This window comes from Schistocerca gregaria, chromosome 3 (assembly GCF_023897955.1).
Source record: "Schistocerca gregaria isolate iqSchGreg1 chromosome 3, iqSchGreg1.2, whole genome shotgun sequence".
In the NCBI taxonomy this organism is placed as follows: domain Eukaryota; kingdom Metazoa; phylum Arthropoda; class Insecta; order Orthoptera; family Acrididae; genus Schistocerca; species Schistocerca gregaria.
Window position 1 is genome coordinate 218,402,313 of NC_064922.1, and position 20,270 is coordinate 218,422,582.

The following is a 20,270-nucleotide window of genomic DNA, read 5'->3' on the forward strand; positions in this document are numbered from 1 at the left end:
CTGATCGCCACAGTCACCAGATCTCAATATCATTCAGACCTGGCGGTCTGCTTTAGAGATAAATGTGTGTGATCGGTCTCCACTGCCACCTCCATCATCGGCACCTGAAGACGCCGATGAGTTGCACCAACGTTGGAGTGAGGTTTCCATGAGCATGAAACAGTGGACCTACCTGTACGTGTCCATGACGACTGGTGGCTGTTTGCAATGACTTCGTTTTACCTAGAACGTAATAGGCTTGGTAATGTATTATGTTTCTCATGTTTCTATGTATTGGTCCAGCTCCTGTATATTCACGGCAGTGCACTCGTTCTGCAGCAGGAAATTCCAGTTCTCTATACGTCCTCTTTAGTTTTGTAGAAAAAGAACATCTTCTTCCCTCGAGAGATTCCGATTCACGTTTACGGGGTATTTCCACAATACTCCGATCGGAACTACCGATAACGGATTCAGTAGCCCAAACAGAAAGGAAGTACTTAGTAACGGGTGGAACACGTGTTCAACGCGCACGCTGCTTTCTAGGTGACCTACACTTACTTAGGCTTCTCGCAATAAAAGCCTCACAACCGCGCGGGATTAGCCGAGCGGTCATAGGCGTTGCAGTCATGGACTGTGCGGCTGGTCCCGGCGGAGGTTCGAGTCCTCCCTCTGGCATGGGTGTGTGTGTCTTCCCTTAGGGTGATTTAGGTTAAGTAGTATGTAAGGTTAGGTACTGATGACCTTAGCAGTTAAGTCCCATAAGATTTCACACATTTGAACATTTTGAAGCCGAACATTCGCCTTCATGACAAAGGACCTAATGTACTCGTTCTATTTCCTGTCGCTTTGCAACTTAGAACACAGATGTTTAATCTCACTGCGACAAGAAGCACGCCACTAACACCATACTCCAACATTATTCTTTTTTTCTCACTTGTCTGCATTATCCTACATTCTTCCACATTTGGAGCAAGCTAGCACGAGCCACAGCAAACCATATTTCTGTTTAAGTAATCCTATTTTGTTACTAACATTTTATGACCACACATTCATTTGAAATATTGTATCATTACAAAGAAGTAGAAATCTGTTGCTCACCCTGTAGGTCAGATCACTTGTTCTGATAATAAATGTCTTCCCTGAGGCACTCCTGCCCATACCAATATTTTATAACACTCACTGCCCAGGCCGCCACCCTGAATTCGATTACTTAAAATGTCTTCGAGCCACTCAGATATCTGATAATCTCTTCGACATGGTTGGATCTACGCCAGCTGTCTACCAGCACAGTGGAACACTGAGCGAAACGCTTTCCAGAAAACTAGGAATATGGAATGTGCTTGTTGCCCTTTATTCTACGTTCGCCAAATACCTTAGGAGAGAAGAGCAAGCTGAGATTTGAAAGAGTCAGAGTGTCGAAATTTGTGCTGATTTATAAACAGAGGTTTGTTTGTCTCAAGGAAATTTGTATTATACAAACTTATGTGTGTGAGAATTCTGAAGACACCCGAAGTTAGGGGTACTGGTCTGTAATGTTGTACACCCCGTCTTCAGGCCACAAGTGGCCCATCGGGACCATTCGACCGCTCTGTCATCCTCAGCTGGGGATGCAGTTAGGAGGGGCGTGTGACCAGCACGCCGTTCTCCCTGTCGTTATGATAGTTTTCTTTGACCGGGGCCGCTACTGTTTCGTCACTCACTCCTCAATTGCAACCACGAGGCTGAGTGCCCCCGAAAAATGGTAACAGCGCATGGCGGCCGGATTGTCAGCCGTTCAAGTGCCGCCCTCGCCCGACAGCGCTTAACTTCAATGATCTAACGGGAAGCGGTGTGTCCACTGCAGCAAGGCTGTTGCCTCTGTAATATGGCGGGTCTGTCCTTTCACACTTCTTGTGTAACTATGTCACATCAGGTTCTTTTCCCCGGTCACCTGGAACTTGGTGTAGGACGAGTGACTCACAGTAACTGCAAGCTAAGTACAGGCTAATGGCAAAGTTTACTTCCTATACAAAGGAAATGGGGCTCTATACAGACCTGGCGGTTTATTTGTTGGCAGCTGTCAACTTACGGAAAGAATACTCTACCAGCAAATCGTGACTTTCCCAGAAACCCCTCATCGAGCAACTGGGGAAATGGAACGACGACAAAGATCACTAGAAGCAACCAACAACGCTACTCCATCTGTAGGAAGCACCCACCGATGCTGAATTGTTCTGAGATAAGGCTTTCAAGGACTGAGAACTGAGTACTTAGGAATGAGGAGGTTCTGTGCACAATTGGAGAGAAAAGAATATGTGCAAAACACTCACAAGGAGTCGGGACAGGATGATAGGACATCTGTTAAGACATAAGTGAATGAGTTTCACGATACTAGAGGGAACTGCAGAGGGAAACTCTACTACATCCAGCAAATAGCTGCGAACGTATGTTCCAAGTGCTACTTTGAGATGAAGAGGTGGTCACAGAAGAGGAATTCGTGGTCGATCGCATCAAATCAGTCAGAAGACGGATAAAAAAATAAATAATAGGTATGTGCGCAGGACGACACCAAACATACGAGACGCCGAATCCAATATCACACCTAAAGATTGCCGTGGGGTTAGTATTACTATAAATTTGTTATCGCCTTACTTTCTTATCACGATGACACATACCATTCAGTCAATCGAGGACACAGCAAAGAGTAATGCCACTGTGCTGCAGAACCGCGTGTTTGCTCCTACTCCCGCAAATAACCCCGATACTTGGCGGTCTATATCCACTGCCTGAACGAGATTTCTCTGTCGGTCTGTTGTGGTCTCAATATCTACTTAGCTTGTTATAAACTACAGCAGTACGGGGAAATGAAGATCCTAGGCGAATTTTGCATTTGCTTCACGAACATCCAGCACACGACCTGTATGATGTGGATAGCGAGCCCCACGTCCTTGATATTTGTCAGCTCGCACAAAGAAGACTCTTCCAGCAATCTACGACTTTCCCAGAGCCATCTCATCCACCAACTCGGGAAATGTGACAAGGATCACTAGAAGCGGACAACAGCGCAACTGAGTCTATATGCAGTGACCACCGATGTTTAATTACCCTGAGATAAGGCATGTAAGGACTGAGAACTGAGGAATGTGGAAACATTGGAAAGGAGAAGGGACACGATGATAGCTCATCTGTAGACATGAGAGAATGAGTTCCATGCTACAAGAGGGAACTGTAGAGGGCAAAAACTGCAGAGGAAATCAGAGACTGGAATACAAACAGCAAATAATTGTCGACGTATGTTGCAAGTTCTAATTGGAGATGATTTGATGGGCGCAGGAGAGGAATCCGTGGCGGACCGCATCAAACCTGTGAGTCGGAATACTGATGACTCAAATAAAAAAATATAAAAAATAATATGGCATGAACTCATGTACTCAGAACGACACCAAACACAAGAGAAGCCGAATTCAATATGTCACCTGAAAAACGCAGTAACTTAGTATTACGATTAACTTGTTATCGATTTACTGGTTCGACAAGAAGACACATGCTTGTCAGTCGACCAGGGACCCAGAGCAGAGTAATCTATGCCACTGTGCTGCAGAAACAAGTGTGTGCTCCTACTCCGGCAGCTTCAGTGCAGTTGCGACGGACTCATTCCGCCCCATTTCATCCAACCAAACAATAGCCAGTACTAGACGCAAGAACTACCGTTAAGTCAGCATAAGTGCATACCAGATACTAGTATATCGCGTATACATTCCTACAGCTCGGATAGGACGCAATACATTCAAAGTAGTGACATTTATTAGTGCACACGTTACTGACAGTTCATGTCCTCAATAGAAAGGCTGAGACAAGTGTAGTCACAAAGAATTTGTGACTGCACCCTATAATACTACAAAAGAATTTACGTAGCTTGTGCAATCAAATACTATGTTTGGTTTATTGCTTACCATGCTCCAACAGAACAATTAGTCCTGTCATGGAAAAGCCACGTATAACACTACTGTTTGCTACTACTATTCCATAACCTCAAATCTGAAGGCAGTTCGTATAGTAAAATTATTCTTACTCAAGTAATTATAGCATGAAGAAGCAGTGCAGTGTTACCCTCTGAGAGGAATTTTGTTATGTTGACCGTGTTGTACCTAACGGAGGCGGCTTATCGGAAGTGAAAGTCAGAATTACGTAAACATTTAAATTATATTTTACCTAGCTGCACTGTTTAAAGAGTAAAGGAAACAGTCGCCAGCATAATAAGGCAAGAGAACGTCCAACATTTTTGTTTAAGAAATTACGTATGGTTAACTTCAACGGACAAACACAACCTATACTTTGCCACAGGTGAGTACAATGAACTCTGGCACCTGAATGCAGTGTGTTCAGGTTAAGGTTGGAGTTAACAGATCAGAACAACTATTGCCATAAATATAACAGATAACAATATACACTATTACTTTCATGGATTATTCAAACATCACTATTAACATTCACTGTAGAATCATAAATTGGAGAGAGGTTCAGTATTACTTTCATAACATTTTCTTAGCTGACATAAAATTGTAAATGTAGTTCATTGCAAAATTATGAACTTGAAACAGGTTAAGCCTCTCTCATCTAAATACTTTTCTATTTAGAATGAAAGTTAAATGGAATTCACTAACAGGTTACTTCTCACTGTTTTATTGAATAAAGAAACTATTGTTTTCATGAATAGTGGTCTTTCTTTTAATTATTACTTATCATGAGCATAAAGGATAACCTGTGGATCCTATTAAACTATCTACACACTTTCAATACCCAAAAGAAACAAGTGCTTAACAAGCATGAGTATATAACTTTTCACAACTGCAGTTTTCCACTTTTACTACAGTGAGACACAAAATTAATGTATCTGTAAGATACTGACTCACCTCCTGCGATTTACAACAGGCAGCAATGTGATCATTTACTAACCAAAAATTTACAAGCTTGAGTCTTAAGAACTTTTAATTTTAAAGTTGGCAACAACACTTTAATAAGCGGTTTTAATAGGAAAATTATTTTCAGCTAGCATCATTTACTTTAACTCACTCTCTTGCCACATTAACTTTAACTTTCTTTTTACTATGTTCAATTAGCAGAGAACTGGGCTTTGATGTTCTTTCAGTAGGGACGCTCTGTTATCACTTAAGTTCAATTAGAGAGGAACCTGAGAGGTGTTATGATAAGGAAAAAACAAGGTAGGTACATACATTCAGTTATATATTACCTTATATTTGAGCAAACTAACACATCCAATAAGCTGATTCTTCACTGCACATTATTACAGTATTCCGTTACAGTGATTGCGCAATGTGGTGGAGATTGCATGTTGGCAGGTGGATTTGTAGGTAAAACTGCTGGACTCTGTCATTTCTTGGTGGCGATGATAGATACCAATTCCAGTGTAGTTCCAGCAATTTATTCATCCATCCGAGGCATTGGAAAGCGTTAAAAAAAGCCTCGCTCGGGACCAGCACAATATACAACATTTAGATGGGCAGTTCACAGTTTGGTAGCTCGTCCCCAACTGACTCTTCTTCCACTTTTTTCACCTAGACCAACAACAACTTGCGCGCGCTACTCAGTTCCGTTCCCGAGAGAACCACACTACCTTTTACATACAGAATAACTAAGAATCCTAAGTGGAGGTCAGCAGTTTACATAACAGTAAACAATCAAATTAACCAAAACATATCATTTGCACATATAGGTAGTTCTAAACAAAATTATTTAAATAACATTATTTAATTTTAGAGATAATAAAAGACATTACATGAGGAAGAAAAAAGATCATTTGCTCCTATTGTGCATACTTACACTTCATTACAGTATCGAATTAATCGTACACTAATTACAGAAGTTCAACGATGGGATGATGAGAAGAAATAGTAAGCTAAGTGAATCAACAAAAAGTATGCCGTGTCTAAGCTATGATGTTACAACCCCTGGATTGCGAGGGTGATAACCGTACATCTCGTTAATGCCATACAAACTGATGGCCTCTAATTGTGGAAGAGTTAAAATCTAGGATGGATTCTCATTTCACTGGCAAGTGTTTGTTTTCTGTATGCCTGGATTATACGTGCTGTGGTCTTCTGACATGCCATGGATGCTTATGAGTCATACATTACTGCGTATTCTTTAAAAGTAGTTCAGATTGTCACTCTCCTGGTCTAGAACGTATCACAGTGTTACAAATATGGAGGGTAAAGTATCACACTGGAAACTCCAACATTGAGATGCAAATGACTTTCTCTACGCCAAAAGGTGTCTGCCGCTGCTCGGACGGAGAGCTGTAATCACTCTCTGCCTATGCACGTGCATTGAGATCGAGGATTTAGTTGCGGCGGACAATCACTTCGAAACCGGTAATTGCGCTACCGTTAATTCCAGCCGCACCGCGTGCAGTGCTGCTCAGCTGTCCGGCGTAAATCAGATCGCTATCGCAAGGCTGCACGAAGTGTACTTAAAGCGGGAAACGCTGATCGCTGATAAGGGTACTGTAGTGGCGCCACCATATTATACGTTTCCAGCCGCTAACACTTCATGTTTCCGTATTCATGATGCCAATACGGAGAAACGGTAGGGGTGGACTAATCTTTCAGTATGATATAAGGAACACCGAACCGAAAGAGACTTATCCGAAAATCACGATGCAAACTGTGATGTTTCGTTTTGCACCCTGATTTCCATGGTACCTGAGGAAACTTCAGATGGTAAAAATTGTAGAGAAAGATAACTATCAGACGTTTGCGAACGCTGGATACGAGTGCAACTCTGAAACGAAGGGCAGTGCACAGGAGAGTAATATTTGACGTGCCTCATTGAAACCAGTCTGAAGACTGTTGCTCCAAAAAGTAAAAGAATCGATATATGTGAATCGATAGCGAGTTAATGGTGCAGTAGAAATACAGGTTTATACGCCTGTTATACAAAGCAAACACTGTGTATCACTAGTACATTCATTACTGCATTACCAGTTTACGCTAATTCCGTTGCCTGTAACCACAATGTGTCACAAAACTGCTAATAGTATTGACTCGATGACTATTGTACTCATAACCTATTTAGCTACAACGCATTTTTGCTTACTGGTACTATATAAACAACTGGGGCGGTTCATAGCGGAAGTTGCTTTATACAAAAGTTTGTAAATCAGATCGTATTTCAACTGTAAAGCATCAAGAATTCAACAGTGTTCAGCTTAAATATATTGCTACCTTTGTGAAGAACCCTCACTGAACACCGCCGAAATGTTTGCGTAATTCATCTGTCGAAGAACTGCTAATCATATTGTAGAACAAGGTGAAGCAAAATCTTAGTAACAGGTATGTGCCATAATATAGCAGTGCTAGCTGAAACTGGTTGCTGAATGGTTTCCCATAATTGATACGCATATTTAGTTTCGCAATCATTACAACATTTATAAAGTTTTGTATGCGCATATTCATACACTGAATAATGTGGATTTATCTTGCTATCAAATTATTAGGGTAACCACGACATCGATTTGTCATTACCTTCCTTTGGGCCATCCTGTAAGCACGTATTTAGTGACTGTATTGGGAAGAATCTATCATTCGCGCTATTTTAGTGATATGATGATAATGTTTAGGATGATTAGGTGAAGAGTATGCAAACTCATTCCATAATACTGCTCTCAAAAGTAACCCATAAAATAGCTCGACATCAACAAGAGCATGTAGACTCTGTTAAGGACTTTGGAAGAAAGCTCATAATAATTGCGAATCCTCCATCAGTGAGGAGCAGTTTGACGTCGCTTTTTAAAGAGATTACTCGCCAACAGAATTATATATAAGGTAGTTGTTCGTCTCTACTGTTGAAAATCGTTGAATGACTGAGTTTGATGGACTGGGGTAAGACGGTTGACGTTACGTAATAGTTGTAGTAACTTAAAATAAGACTATAGTATGCTAACTATTAACGATATGGTGAAATACTATAATATTCTGTAGACTTTCAGCAAATGCAAGAAAGGTGACGAACATTTCTTATTCTACGAGTCAAGAACAAATATTTTGACGGACTTCCTATCCATCAACATCAGGTAAGGGTCATCTGAAGACAAGGAGTCGGAAATGCCTCAGGAAACATTTCTAAAAGGTTGGTAACTGGAGAAGATTTTATCCTTCGACTCTAGATTGACTTGACTTCCTCATCTTCGACAGCTGAAGCGGAAGTCCTGGCAACACCACAATGCCCTCCGTTGCCTTAGCAACACCAACTGGGGTGCAGATCGCTCCACGGTGCTGCAGCTCTACGTAGCTCTTCTTCAATCCAGCCTTGACTATGGGAGTGTCATCTCTGGTTCGGCGGCGCCCTGGGCGTTGCATTTACTCGACCCAGTTCACCACTGCAGAGTTCGACTACCGACAGGAGATTTTAGGACCAGTCCAGTTACGAGCGTCCTGGTGGGGGCTGCAGTCATTCCATTGAAGATCAGATGTGCAAAACTGCTCGCCAGTTACGTTGCACACATTAATAGCTCTCCTGAACATTCTAATTCCCGTCTTCTTTTCCCAACCACGGCGGTTAAGCTCCAGCGTATGCGGCCCAGATCAGGGCTTACGATTACGATACGCGTCCACTCCTTTCTGTCTCAACTGGGGTCCCTCCCCTTACCATCTCTACTTGAGGTTCTTTCCCGTATACCTCCATGGTTTAAAGCCAGGCCGAAACTTCGCCTGGACCTTTCACATGGCCCTAAGGACGCAGAATAGTCTCAGTATGTACAAAAAATTTGCGTACCAGTAAAGAGACCACGAATGTGCGGAAGTGCTCCATGCAGGCCTCCTTCAGGTGTTCGGTGGATCTCAGCCGGCTTCGCATTGGCGATACGTTTCTAACGCATGGTTACATCCTCTGTCACGAGAACCCTCCTCGTTGACACTGTGGCTCCCCTATGGCGGCTGTTCGCATCTTGCTGGACTTCCTAATCTTAGCCGCTCTGCGGAGGACTTTTAACATTCACTACCTTCAATGTGGGCCGACAATGGCTCTATAGCAGATTTAGCTTTACGCTTTATTCGTGAGAGGGGTTTTATCATACAATCTAAGGGTGGGTGTTTGTCCTCTCTGGGACTTCCACCCTACCTCCATTTCAAATCTGTCCCTCTTTCTTGGCATTTGTTTATCGTGGTGTTCGCCTTTTGCCTGCATGTGTTTATCTCGCCTTGTCTTTTGGGGTGGACATTTTAGTGTGTTTCAGAGTGGCTGGCTCATTCTCTTTCATTCATATGATCAGCCAGCCCGTACCATCTGCTCTATGGTTATAATACATTCTTCTAATTTTGATTGCGGTGTCAGCTTTCCCCGTTTTTTGTTCGTTCCATTCGCGTCCTTTTTAAGTTTGGTTCCGAATTCCTTTTCTAAGTTTTACTTTCCCTAACGAACTTAACGTGTTGTTTTACTTTGAGCCTTGTTTGTGTCAGGGAAAAGGGACTAACGACCCTGTAGTTTGGTCTCTTTGTACCTCAAAACAATCAACCAACCAACCACCGAGGAATCAGGGAAATGCCGGTCATGCAACAGCCTTCCTGTTGCAGGCGAAAAAAAGGCAAGGTCAGGTCCTGTGCTGTGCACATTGTCAATTCAACTAGTCTGCTCTTGCAAACTTACCTGGAGCATGATAAGGCCAGCAGATGGCACTGCAGTCCCACCAAAACGCGCAACGAAGAGAGAACACGAAAAGAAGCCAATACACTGTGACGAGTCACACGGCTCACATACTACACCTAGCATTGGCTCGGTAGGCGTATTTTGTTGATGAACACAGTAATTTCTCCCTCGCTTCGCTCACACATGTGTTTGACGCAAATACTGAACATATCTCCTCCTCCACTCCTGTGTTCAATCTTACCTCCGTCTGTTTGTCCACCTCGTCCTCCCACCTCTATCTATCTGCTCCTTCCCATTCCCCTTATCTCCTCGCCCCCCTCTCATTGTCCTTTCCCTCCACCGACCACATCTTCTTTCCCCCTCTCTCTGACCATATCTTCTTCGTCATGTCTCTTTCCATCTCCTTATCAGCCCGTCTCAAACCATCCTCAGCCATTCTCATTGCCTTACTTAGCTTCTTCTGTTGCACAGTTCAATTAAACAAGCCACCAGTTCTCCCACCTTACGCCTCTCCGACATGGCAGGGTGCTACTCCAACACAACACACCTTCCATGCAGCGCATCTTTTATATTGGGACCAGGACAACAGTTTCTTGTCCCTAACGTCTAGGCAAACCTGGAAAGCAGATTCATTTGGCAGGCGGATACTTTTCCATACAACATACCTCTCATGCAGGACAGCCTTTACACCAGAGGTTGTAAAAACACGTTTCTACCCTATCTCTGCTCCTATTGAAGCTAGCAGGCTATAAACCGAACAGTACTGATACTCATGAGGCCTGCTGTTTCAGTGCCACAATTGTTTGAAATCGTTCTTGGCTTTGGGAGGAATAACCAGACATATATAAATACACACACATTGTATAACAAGATGTATGGAGATAACAGAACACGTGACATTGTCTCCTTCCTTTGATTCATCAGTGGAAACCAATATTTACTAGCAATACTGTTACAAAATTCCGTCAAAAATGCTTTTTAAAACCGTAGATGAAGTCATGGGAAGAGTGGCCCTGTCAGTCAACAAGAGAGGGTATTAGCTCCATCCCTCCCGAAAAATTGGTATGTAGGATACAAAAAGTTGCTCAAGGCCTTTACATACAGGCACGAAGTCCTAGTAGCCCATCACTGAGTACCTTCATCATATGGATTGTTCAGCCACAATTCCAACAATGGGTGTTAGTTGCAGGATTCAACGATAGCTAACGATCTGCAGTCTCTATTGCAAATTGGAGTCCTTGGTCTGGAATGGAATGGAGAGTCTCAACCTGATACTGCGGTGATCCTGTGTCAAACTTGGCACTGGATTTTTTTATCTGCCTGATGAAGTAGAGAGTTGTAAGATTCTCATAGATACATCAAGGTTGCAGTACACAGAGGGAGCTACTAATCAAAGCAGCTACTCGCTTAGCATGGTGCTTGTGGAGTCACCTTGAGCGTTCTTTTGAGCTACACTGTAATTTGTGAAGTATCATTTTTTACAAGATGGCGCTACCAGTGAAGTAGTGGTTGCTTCAGAGAAATTTCTGAAATGCAGGAATTATCAGGCATCATTCCCCTATAGCCTGGCCGTTCAGATCTCCTGATCTTAATCTATGTGACTTCTAGACATGGGGTCATTTGAAAGAAGCTGTGTTCCGTGCTCTAATTACGAACGTAGCTGAGCTGAAGACCTGCAGTGTGCAGCTCATTCGGATAGTAACCCCTGAGACTTTCCGAACTCTTCTAGAAGATGCTGTTTCTCGATTTCAGCCTGTGGCACACGGCGAACAGTATACTTAAAATGCGCTGCGGCAGTCTCACGACATAAAACTACATAATTTTTATGCTGTTCTTGGGACTAGGGCAATTAAAAGCCAATGTCATCTCTTTTTTCCTACGATTTTTGGCTACAGATTAATTAAAAACCGATTTCTCCTAACTGATGTGGTACGTCATTTCTGTAGACTAACTAACTGTACCACATCCGGTGACTGACGAATTTGTGCAGTCACGAAAGTTGAACAGTACGGACGGTGTAAAGTGCAACTCAAACCACAGCATTCGTATTATGATTCATCTGTCATTAATTATCGACGTAACGCGGGGTTAGCCGAGCGGTCTAGCGCTGCAGTCATGGACTGTGTGGCTGATCCCGGCGGAGGTTCGAGTCCTCCCTCGGACATTGGTGTGTGTGTTCGTCGTTAGGATAATTTAGGTTAAGTAGTGTGTAAGCTTAGGGACTGATTAAATTAGCAGTTAAGTCCCATTAGATTTTAGACACATTTGATTTTGTAATCGACCCCATTTACTTTGAGATACTACATCACCATTTACTGGTAACACTTTCATTAGTTTTATTTTATTTTATTCCAACACGTTTCCCCCTGCATCAATAATATTCTGTTCATTCTAAACGGTGGTTCCCTTTCTATAGCTTCCTGAAAATTTGATTTCAGTTATAGACACCAGGTATATCGCGGCCGAAACTGAGTCTCAGTGCCAAGTTATCTGTACAAAAGGAACCGGCGCAGGAGAACAGTCGGACTTTTACCACTTCCCGAGTTCATTGTATACAATTTTAGCTGGAGCCAACTTTGACATAACAAACATAGACTGAGATGTATATGCAGATGATATGGGCAGCCTTTTGAAGAAAGTGTGAACATATTCTAATGAATATTGAGCAGCTAATTCGGTGAGCTACATGCAATGCAGCTAGCTACAAACCGGACTGACCTTATGGTCAGTTTCAGTGTAGAGACAGGGCATACCGAACATGAAGTCATAATAGCGGCCATGTTTACTGACGCTTGTTAATTCACGAAGATATCTAGGAGGTTATTTATGGATTAAAGAGAAGATTAGCAGTTGTTAGCTTTCTACTCATCCTACTTAAATAGTGTTAGGACATCAGAATTTCCAATATGATGATCATAGAATAATAATGAGCAAACTGTAAACTGTTTGTAAATCTAGAACTGAAGAAATGTTTACCGAGTATGCAGATTAAGGACTGAAAAGGCCCACCGTGGTTCAATAAAAAAATTCGAATACTTCTTGGGGAACGGATTGTTCAATTCTCCTTCCAAAAACAAGATTGCAGCAATTCTTGGCTATACGAGTATAACAAGATACGATAGCGAAAGGTATCGCTGACAAAACGAAAAAATTTTAATCGTATGTAATGACTCTGAGTGGGTCGAATGTTTCTGTCCAGTCACTATCCAGTCGCTATCTAGGGTGGCAATGGAGCATTGTAACAGGTAAACTATGGTTTTAAATCCGCTATTAAAAAGTCATTCGTGCGGGAGAATCGAAGACATATACACCATATTTTGAATATCACACAGAATGTCGAATGGAAGATATATATATATATATATATAAAATAAGTGCATCCTTCGCCTTCAGAGGCAACAGAAAATGTTAGAACAAATAAACCGCCAGGCCTGTATAGAGTAAATTTTGCCATTAGCCTTTACTTAGCTTGCAGTTACTGCGAGTCACTCGTCCTGCACCAAGTTCCAGGTGACTGGGGAAAAGGATCTGATGTGACACAGTTACACACGAAGCGTGAATGGACGAACCCGCCACATTACAGAGGCAACAGCCTTGCTGCAGTGGACACACCGGTTCCCGTTAGATCGTTGAAGTTACGCGCTGTCGAGGCGTGGACGCCACTTGGACGGGCCATTGTGCGCTGTTGCCATTTTTCGGGATGCACTCAGTCTCGTGGCTGCAATTGAGGAGCTGTCGACCGAACAGTAACTCCAACTAATGGCTCTATACAGCTTTCAGTACATCCTCTTCCAATGTTTTCATTTGGATGTCGTATTGACATGATCTGGGAGCGCTGTTTAGGATGCTAGTAGCTCCTTAGTTACCATAAAGACGGTGTGTACACTCTGTTCCCGTCCTGTCACTAAGATAAAATCCCTGAATTTACCGAGAGTCGTCTGCCGGTGTGGCCGTGCGGTTCTAGGCACTTCAGTCTGGAACCGCGTGACCGCTACGGTCGCAGGATCGAATACTGCCTCGGGCATGGATGTGTGTGATGTCCTTAGGTTAGTTAGGTTTAAGTAGTTCTAAGTTGTAGGCGAGTGATGACCGCTGATGTGCTCAGAGCCGTTTGAATCAATTTTTGTACCGAGAGTCATAACCAAGTCTTCCGCATAGCAGTTACAAGCTATGGTGGTGGATATTGTAAATGCATTCGTTCTTCATTGTTACAACTAATTAATGGACTTTGGTTCTGTAAATATTAATCTCTGTGGCTAAACAGTCTTGGATCATTAAGATCAACTACCTAAGCCTCAAGTAATTTTCATGTTGCCCTACTTGTAAAACGAATGTTCTCTGCATTTTAACAAGATTCCTATCCACGATGACAAACGCATTTTGATTAGCGTCTTCATAACGATCTTGCGCTAACTTATCGATCCGTGAAGAAACACGCTGCTCTTCTTTGCGTTCTCTGTTACCTCTTTTAAGCTCGCGTTCCAAAACGTCCAAAAATCACCTAAAATACAGAAGAACCTGCCGAAAAACTTTTATGCAAGCCTTTCGTAAATGAGTTACAATGTCTTCAGTATTCTCCCAGTCAATCTCAGACTCGATTAAACTCTCCCCAGAACTAATTTTATGTTGCTGTTACAATATATGTCGGTTCATAGGAATAGTGCTTGTTATATTGCGGCTGTTGTTCTTTTTCTGACATTGACTGCCAACAATTTAACAGTATATGTCACTGCATCTATATAAGCGGACCACATTCTATTTATTTATTTTCAGTGTCAACCACGAAAAAACGCAGGGAGTGGAGTGCCGATTCTCTGTAGGTCGTCGGGCATTTCGCCACAGTTCTCTGGCGTTGAAACTTACCCACATGAGAATGTCTTATACAAGAACATCTTCGTCGGGGTCACGAAATCATCCATCATTTCATTTATATGTACTGTAATGTAAGTATTAAATGCTTTCTAACACTTGTTTGTGTTACTCCCAAAATTATATCGTCTCACGAATTCGTCACGATAAGAATTATTCGCTCAGTTCTGTGTGATTTGCAGGGAGCTTACATTCTGCCGATCTTCTACCTGTGGGTGCCAAAATGCACTCGGTGTGGGCACCTCCGGCTCTATAATTCGAACAATGGAAAGTTCCACTTATTACCGTGTAGTAAAGCTTCGGTTTTATGAGTCCACAACAGTACGAGATTGCAATGGTGGTACCGTTAAAATGTGATTGGTATCTTTTATGTTCAGATTACTGGATATAATAATTCGGAATAACGATCTGCGTATTCGCCATCAGCATTGTAAAACTTTTGAGGGCAACGAACGTTTTAATCGTCCTCTTGCCTAGGGAAATATCAATAAGCATGATTTATATGCATACAACGCCTACCTTAGGCGTGTAATGCGATTAAGTGGAAGCCTAATTTAAAAATGCCGTAACAAAATTGTCGCTTCATCGTGTACGGGTCGCCACGTGGAAACGGGGTCCTTATATGATACCGTGTTGTTTCCTAATGGGCCGCCCCGGGGGAAATACAGAAATGGCCTTCGACTTCCGTTAAAGAGGCACTGTGTAAAACATACTCGACACACTCAAAAGGGGTCGGAGGAATGCATACACAGAGAAAACAGAAAATTAGAGTGTCTGCTAAAAATTTTATCTTTTGCTTTCAAAGTAATGGTGATCGTTCTCCTTTTATTGCTCGATGCGCACGGAAGTGTCGAACAATTTAAACTTCTATCACAGTATTCCACATTTCTCTTTCGTGGTCGACGACAAGAACTTCATAACCCCATTTCACAATGTTTCTTTCTTCTGGTAAGCAATTTTCCTATAAATTCTATAGATTTATTTTGTAATAAACATTTCAATTCATGGTGTAACATTCCCAAAGATAACAATTCCAGGTAAGTGCGTATATTATCGTACAATCACTTTTTAAACTCTTACATCTATGATGCTGACAAGAACAATATGGAACAAGTGGAAGAGCAATTTGGGGACCTGTCAGTTTGCCTGTAGTCGACGAGATGACACCAGAGAGGGCGTTCTGACATTTTGATTGATAATGGGGGAGGCAAGACGTAAGGAAGCTCAAATCACGTTTATACTATTCTTTAACCTTAAAAGACCTTTTGACTACGTAATGTGATCCAAGATGTTCGAATTTCTGAGGAAAATAGGTGTAATATTTCGGGAAAGTAGGATAACGCGCAGCATGTAAAAACCAGAAAGTAACGCTAAGAATAGAAAGTATTGAAGGCAATATTCCTATTAAAAGGGTGTAAGGCTGGGATGCAGCCTTTTGCCACTATTGGTCCGTCAATACATAGGAGAATCAATGTTAGCAATAAACGTAAGTTTCATGAGTCGGAGGAAATTCTAGGGCGAAATGATGTCAGGGATCAGTTTCGCTGATGAAATTGATTTTGACAGAGAAAGGGAAGAAGAATTAGAGGACGAAGTGAATAAAATGAAGTCAATGAACACAGGAAATGAATATAGAGTAAACCAAAGAGATACGAATGCAATGAGTAGTAGCAGAGATGTGGTTATCTACAAACAGGGTGTCAGAAGAGATGACCAAGAAGTAAATGAGGTCATGGAATACTGCTATTTGGATAGGAGCATAACATACGACAGACGAAGAAAAAAGGCCCTGAAAAGTAGACTAGCGTATATGACCAGCACTTTCCTGGTGAAAGAAGTGCCTTAGTATTGAATATACGTTTTAATTTCAGGGAGAAATTTCTGTGAAAGCATGTTTGGAGCACAGAATCTACGGAAAACAATATTGGACGATTGGCATACTGGAAAAGAAGAGAAGCGTTTGGGATGGGGTGCTATAGAACGACGTAGCTTCTATAAGTGTAACAGTTGCGAAAATATACAACACGAAAGGGCATACGTTAAGAGATCAGGAAAGTAGCTCCATTGTGCTTCTAGGAGTTGAAGTTGGTTAAAATGATAGGGGAAGACTGAGATTTGAATTTAATAATCAATAATTGAGGACATAGAATGCAAGTACAGGTCTGAGATGTAGAAGTTAGCACAAGATGGGAGATCGTGGCTGTCCACATCGAACTAGTTATAAGACGGACGATTCAAAAAATCCTTACACAAGTTTATGTTACAGGTGGTTTTCGAATTACCGTAGGAACAGATTTATTTCAGTGACATTCTGACTGAACTGAAATTTGGTATAGCACGTGCACGATTCTCAACGTAATAGCTGTGTTACCTATCCACCATCTACTATAATTATATGTGACTTTAATGAGGCAATGAATTCTGGTGGCTTTGAACATTAAAGGTTTATCATTAGTTCCACTATCGGAAAAAGATCTGTTTGCTAACGTATTGTCTTCTATTGAACGATATTTTGGTTTGCTTAACTTGTTCACTAGATTACGTATCACTTAACTTATTGGAGTGTAGTAATTTTTAAATTCAGTTAATATGTTGTTAGCATTGCGTCAAATATTGGGTAGTTTGTTATATGCAACAGGAATATGTAGCGTTGCTGCCTCTGGATCAAGGGGTCCCGTGTTCGATTTCCGTCAGGGTTGGGGATTTTCTCTGAACAGGGACTGGGTGGTTGTGTTGTCCTAATCATTTCATCATCGTCATCACCATTCGTGACAGTGTCTAGACTGGATTGTGTCAAAACTGAGACTTTCTATGGGTATTGATGACCGCACAGTTGAGCGCCCTACAAACCAATCATCATCATCACATCAACATTAATGTAGCTGCTAATAGTGCATGAAAATTGAAAGTGTATTCATTTCTCTTAGAGGTTGTAAAGCGACTGGCGATTCAAGACGCTTTGGAGTATTATAATTGAAACTACTCAGCCCATAAGCTGTAAATACTATGAACATATTAAATATTTTCTCTATTTATTTCTAGACATGCATGTGTGTATATTATAATGTTTTCATCTGTTCACGATTCTGTGTTCCACTTGGTTATGGTTATTCCTATTCTGCATTTTACAGCACAACAAGGTTATGAAAGATTTTGCAACAAACGTCCGTTATGTCGATTGTTGAAGCGATTGTTGAAGTTGTGACACAATACCCTCAGACGAATAACCGTCATTATTTTTACTCCTTCAAATCTTCCGTTAAAATCGTATTGCTTCCAATGTGGTTCACTCTGTAAGTTTAGCACCTTGAATGGGAAGCACAGCCTTCTACTTTCAACTGTTATTAGCTTTCCTTACGTCTGTATTAAAAAATATGGCAGAATAAAAGCTGTTGTTCGTGTATGTTTTCTTAATACAAAAATTTCCTCTCAGTATTGTTATGGGCGTACACAGGCCCATTCACGTATTCAGTTACCTATACTTCTATAGCTATGATATTTTTTTACTTTGGACCCCTGAATTACTTATTTCCAGATCGTCTGAGTCGTTTGCATTGTTCTCAATGTGGACATCCTTCAACTAGTGATGTCACACTGTGGCTTCTAATTCATTTTTCTGCGGTGGCTTCCACAGAACGGGTTCTTCGTGAAATTGCAGAACTCACAAGAATAACTCGTACAATACCTGACGGATTGAATGGATACAAAATTACTGCATGCCTCGTCGAAATAAGAGAGACATGCAGCTGGGTAAACGTAACTGGTAGTCGGGAAAATGGGCTACGAAATCACTTTATTTTTCTCGTAGACATCATGTTGTAACGAGAGTGGTGCCTGTTTGGAAACAGTTCATACGTAACAGCTATACGCAGTGACAGTAAGAGCTGGGCAATATAGAGAAGGGATGACTTCCACCTTGTTGCCTTGAAGCAACAGCACTGTGAGAAATGTGCACCTGTTTGCGTCGACGTTTGAGTTGTATTTGCAGCGTATGGGACATGTGACAAGCTGTTTTCCATCGTTCGAAATCGAATATACCACAGAATAACAATGTGCAGGTGCAGAGAACTAAAGATGGTCTATTGCGCAACATATAATATTTTGAACTTGAGTTACTGATATGGCTGCACAAATACTGGAATCGGTTTATTGTTCAAAATATAATTCGTTTAACTTGTCTTCCCGATATCGCCACTGTAATGTTAAATCACTACTTCATTTCAATGAGTGACATAGAGAATCCTCAGGATGTGTATTGGGATTTTACTTTACGAAGCAAGCCCATATGCAGCAGGATGATTACCACTACCTCCCTGTCCAGTATGTCCAGCTATGAAGGTATTTTAATATTTTTCTTCAACTTGGTATTTGGTACTTCGTACTTCGGAATCGTGTCCTACTACATCTCTACGACATGGCTGTTTTGTTGTAGTAGTTTCTACAGAATAACATGAAAAACTGAATTTAGAGAATTTACTCTATATCTGATTACATCTTTACTCATTCCTTTCATTTAGTGATACCATTCATGAACGTCACCAAATATCTACCTCTGTTGCTACTAATGCTCGGTTTAGATCCCATTTCATTAGCATCTCGGGATATTTGTATTAACTGTTTTGTCGTACGCACAGTTCTTGTGTGTTTCTGCTTGACAATATCATTCTGTATCGAAATGGTTATTACAGCCAAATTACTGTTCTCCTAACTTACAGTTTTTCTTTCTTACCACTTGTTATTTTCTCCACAAAGTATTTATATTTGTTAGTAAATGCTATTGTTCTCATCGCTTCTCAGTGTTCTAAATCTTAATTTATTGACCCAACAGACAATGAATTTTGTTTTAACGGTTTGCAAATGTTAGGTGGTACTTTTTTCAGTTTTTTACATTCTCCATTCAATTTTATAATCCTATTATATTCTGTATACTCATAGCTGTGTTCAAAAATCACTTTCTCGTCCACAGACTTATTATGAATCGCAATTTGGACATGTCACTCTGTCAATGTTGTAGCCGTTTATTCTGCGTACGTTTTACATATTGCGGGAGGAATCCAATATGCCTGATGTGACACTTTGTAAATTGAAAAACACTTGATAAACATTTTTCCAATTTAGATTAAATCTATGGATTCTTTCCTATAGTTTTAACTCTTGTTATTGTTCCTTGGAAGTGTGTAGAATAATTTTTACGTTTTCCATATAGTGGTTTAAATCACACTATCATATGAAATGGGTGTGGTAAGAACAACAGGCGAAACTGATTCGTTAGAATAACTTTATTCTCATAAATCAATAGGAAATAGTAGAGTATAACAGAATTGTGTAATTGAAACAACAGCCAGTAATCAAATAAGTGTTGTACATAGCAGCAATGGTAAGCATATTTAAATTTTTTTTTCGTATCTTCACTCATGATACCACTTTGGCGCGGCCTATCACGACTTCCTACCCTATGTCAACAATTTCATCAGAGAAAGAGCTTTCGCATTCACAATCGTCATATATTTGTTGGTTATATTCCAATCTCAATTACTGCGGTTTGTAATCTTCGCAGATGCCTTTATTCCCATGGCCATTATCCGCGATGTCTCAACACATGACCTACCATCCAGTCGCATTTTCTTGTCGCTACTTTCAAATACTTCTTTCCTTGCCTATTCAGTGGATTCAGGATTTCTTACCATATACGTCCTAATTTTCAGCATTGTTCTGTGGCACTACATCTGTAATGCTTCGAATCTCTTCTTTTCGTGTTTCACAATTAACAAACACAAAAT

The 20,270-nt window shown here is 41.1% G+C and overlaps 1 protein-coding gene across 1 annotated transcript in view; it reads right to left on the reverse strand.

The window, feature by feature from the left end:
• Positions 1-3,422: 3,422 nt before the first annotated feature.
• LOC126355317 (solute carrier family 22 member 7-like) overlaps positions 3,423-20,270 on the reverse strand; it is a 159,636-nt gene continuing 142,788 nt past the window's right edge. Inside the window, 1 exon segment of the mRNA XM_050005610.1 lies at positions 3,423-3,434. Within this exon segment, the coding sequence (XP_049861567.1) occupies positions 3,423-3,434 (12 nt within the window).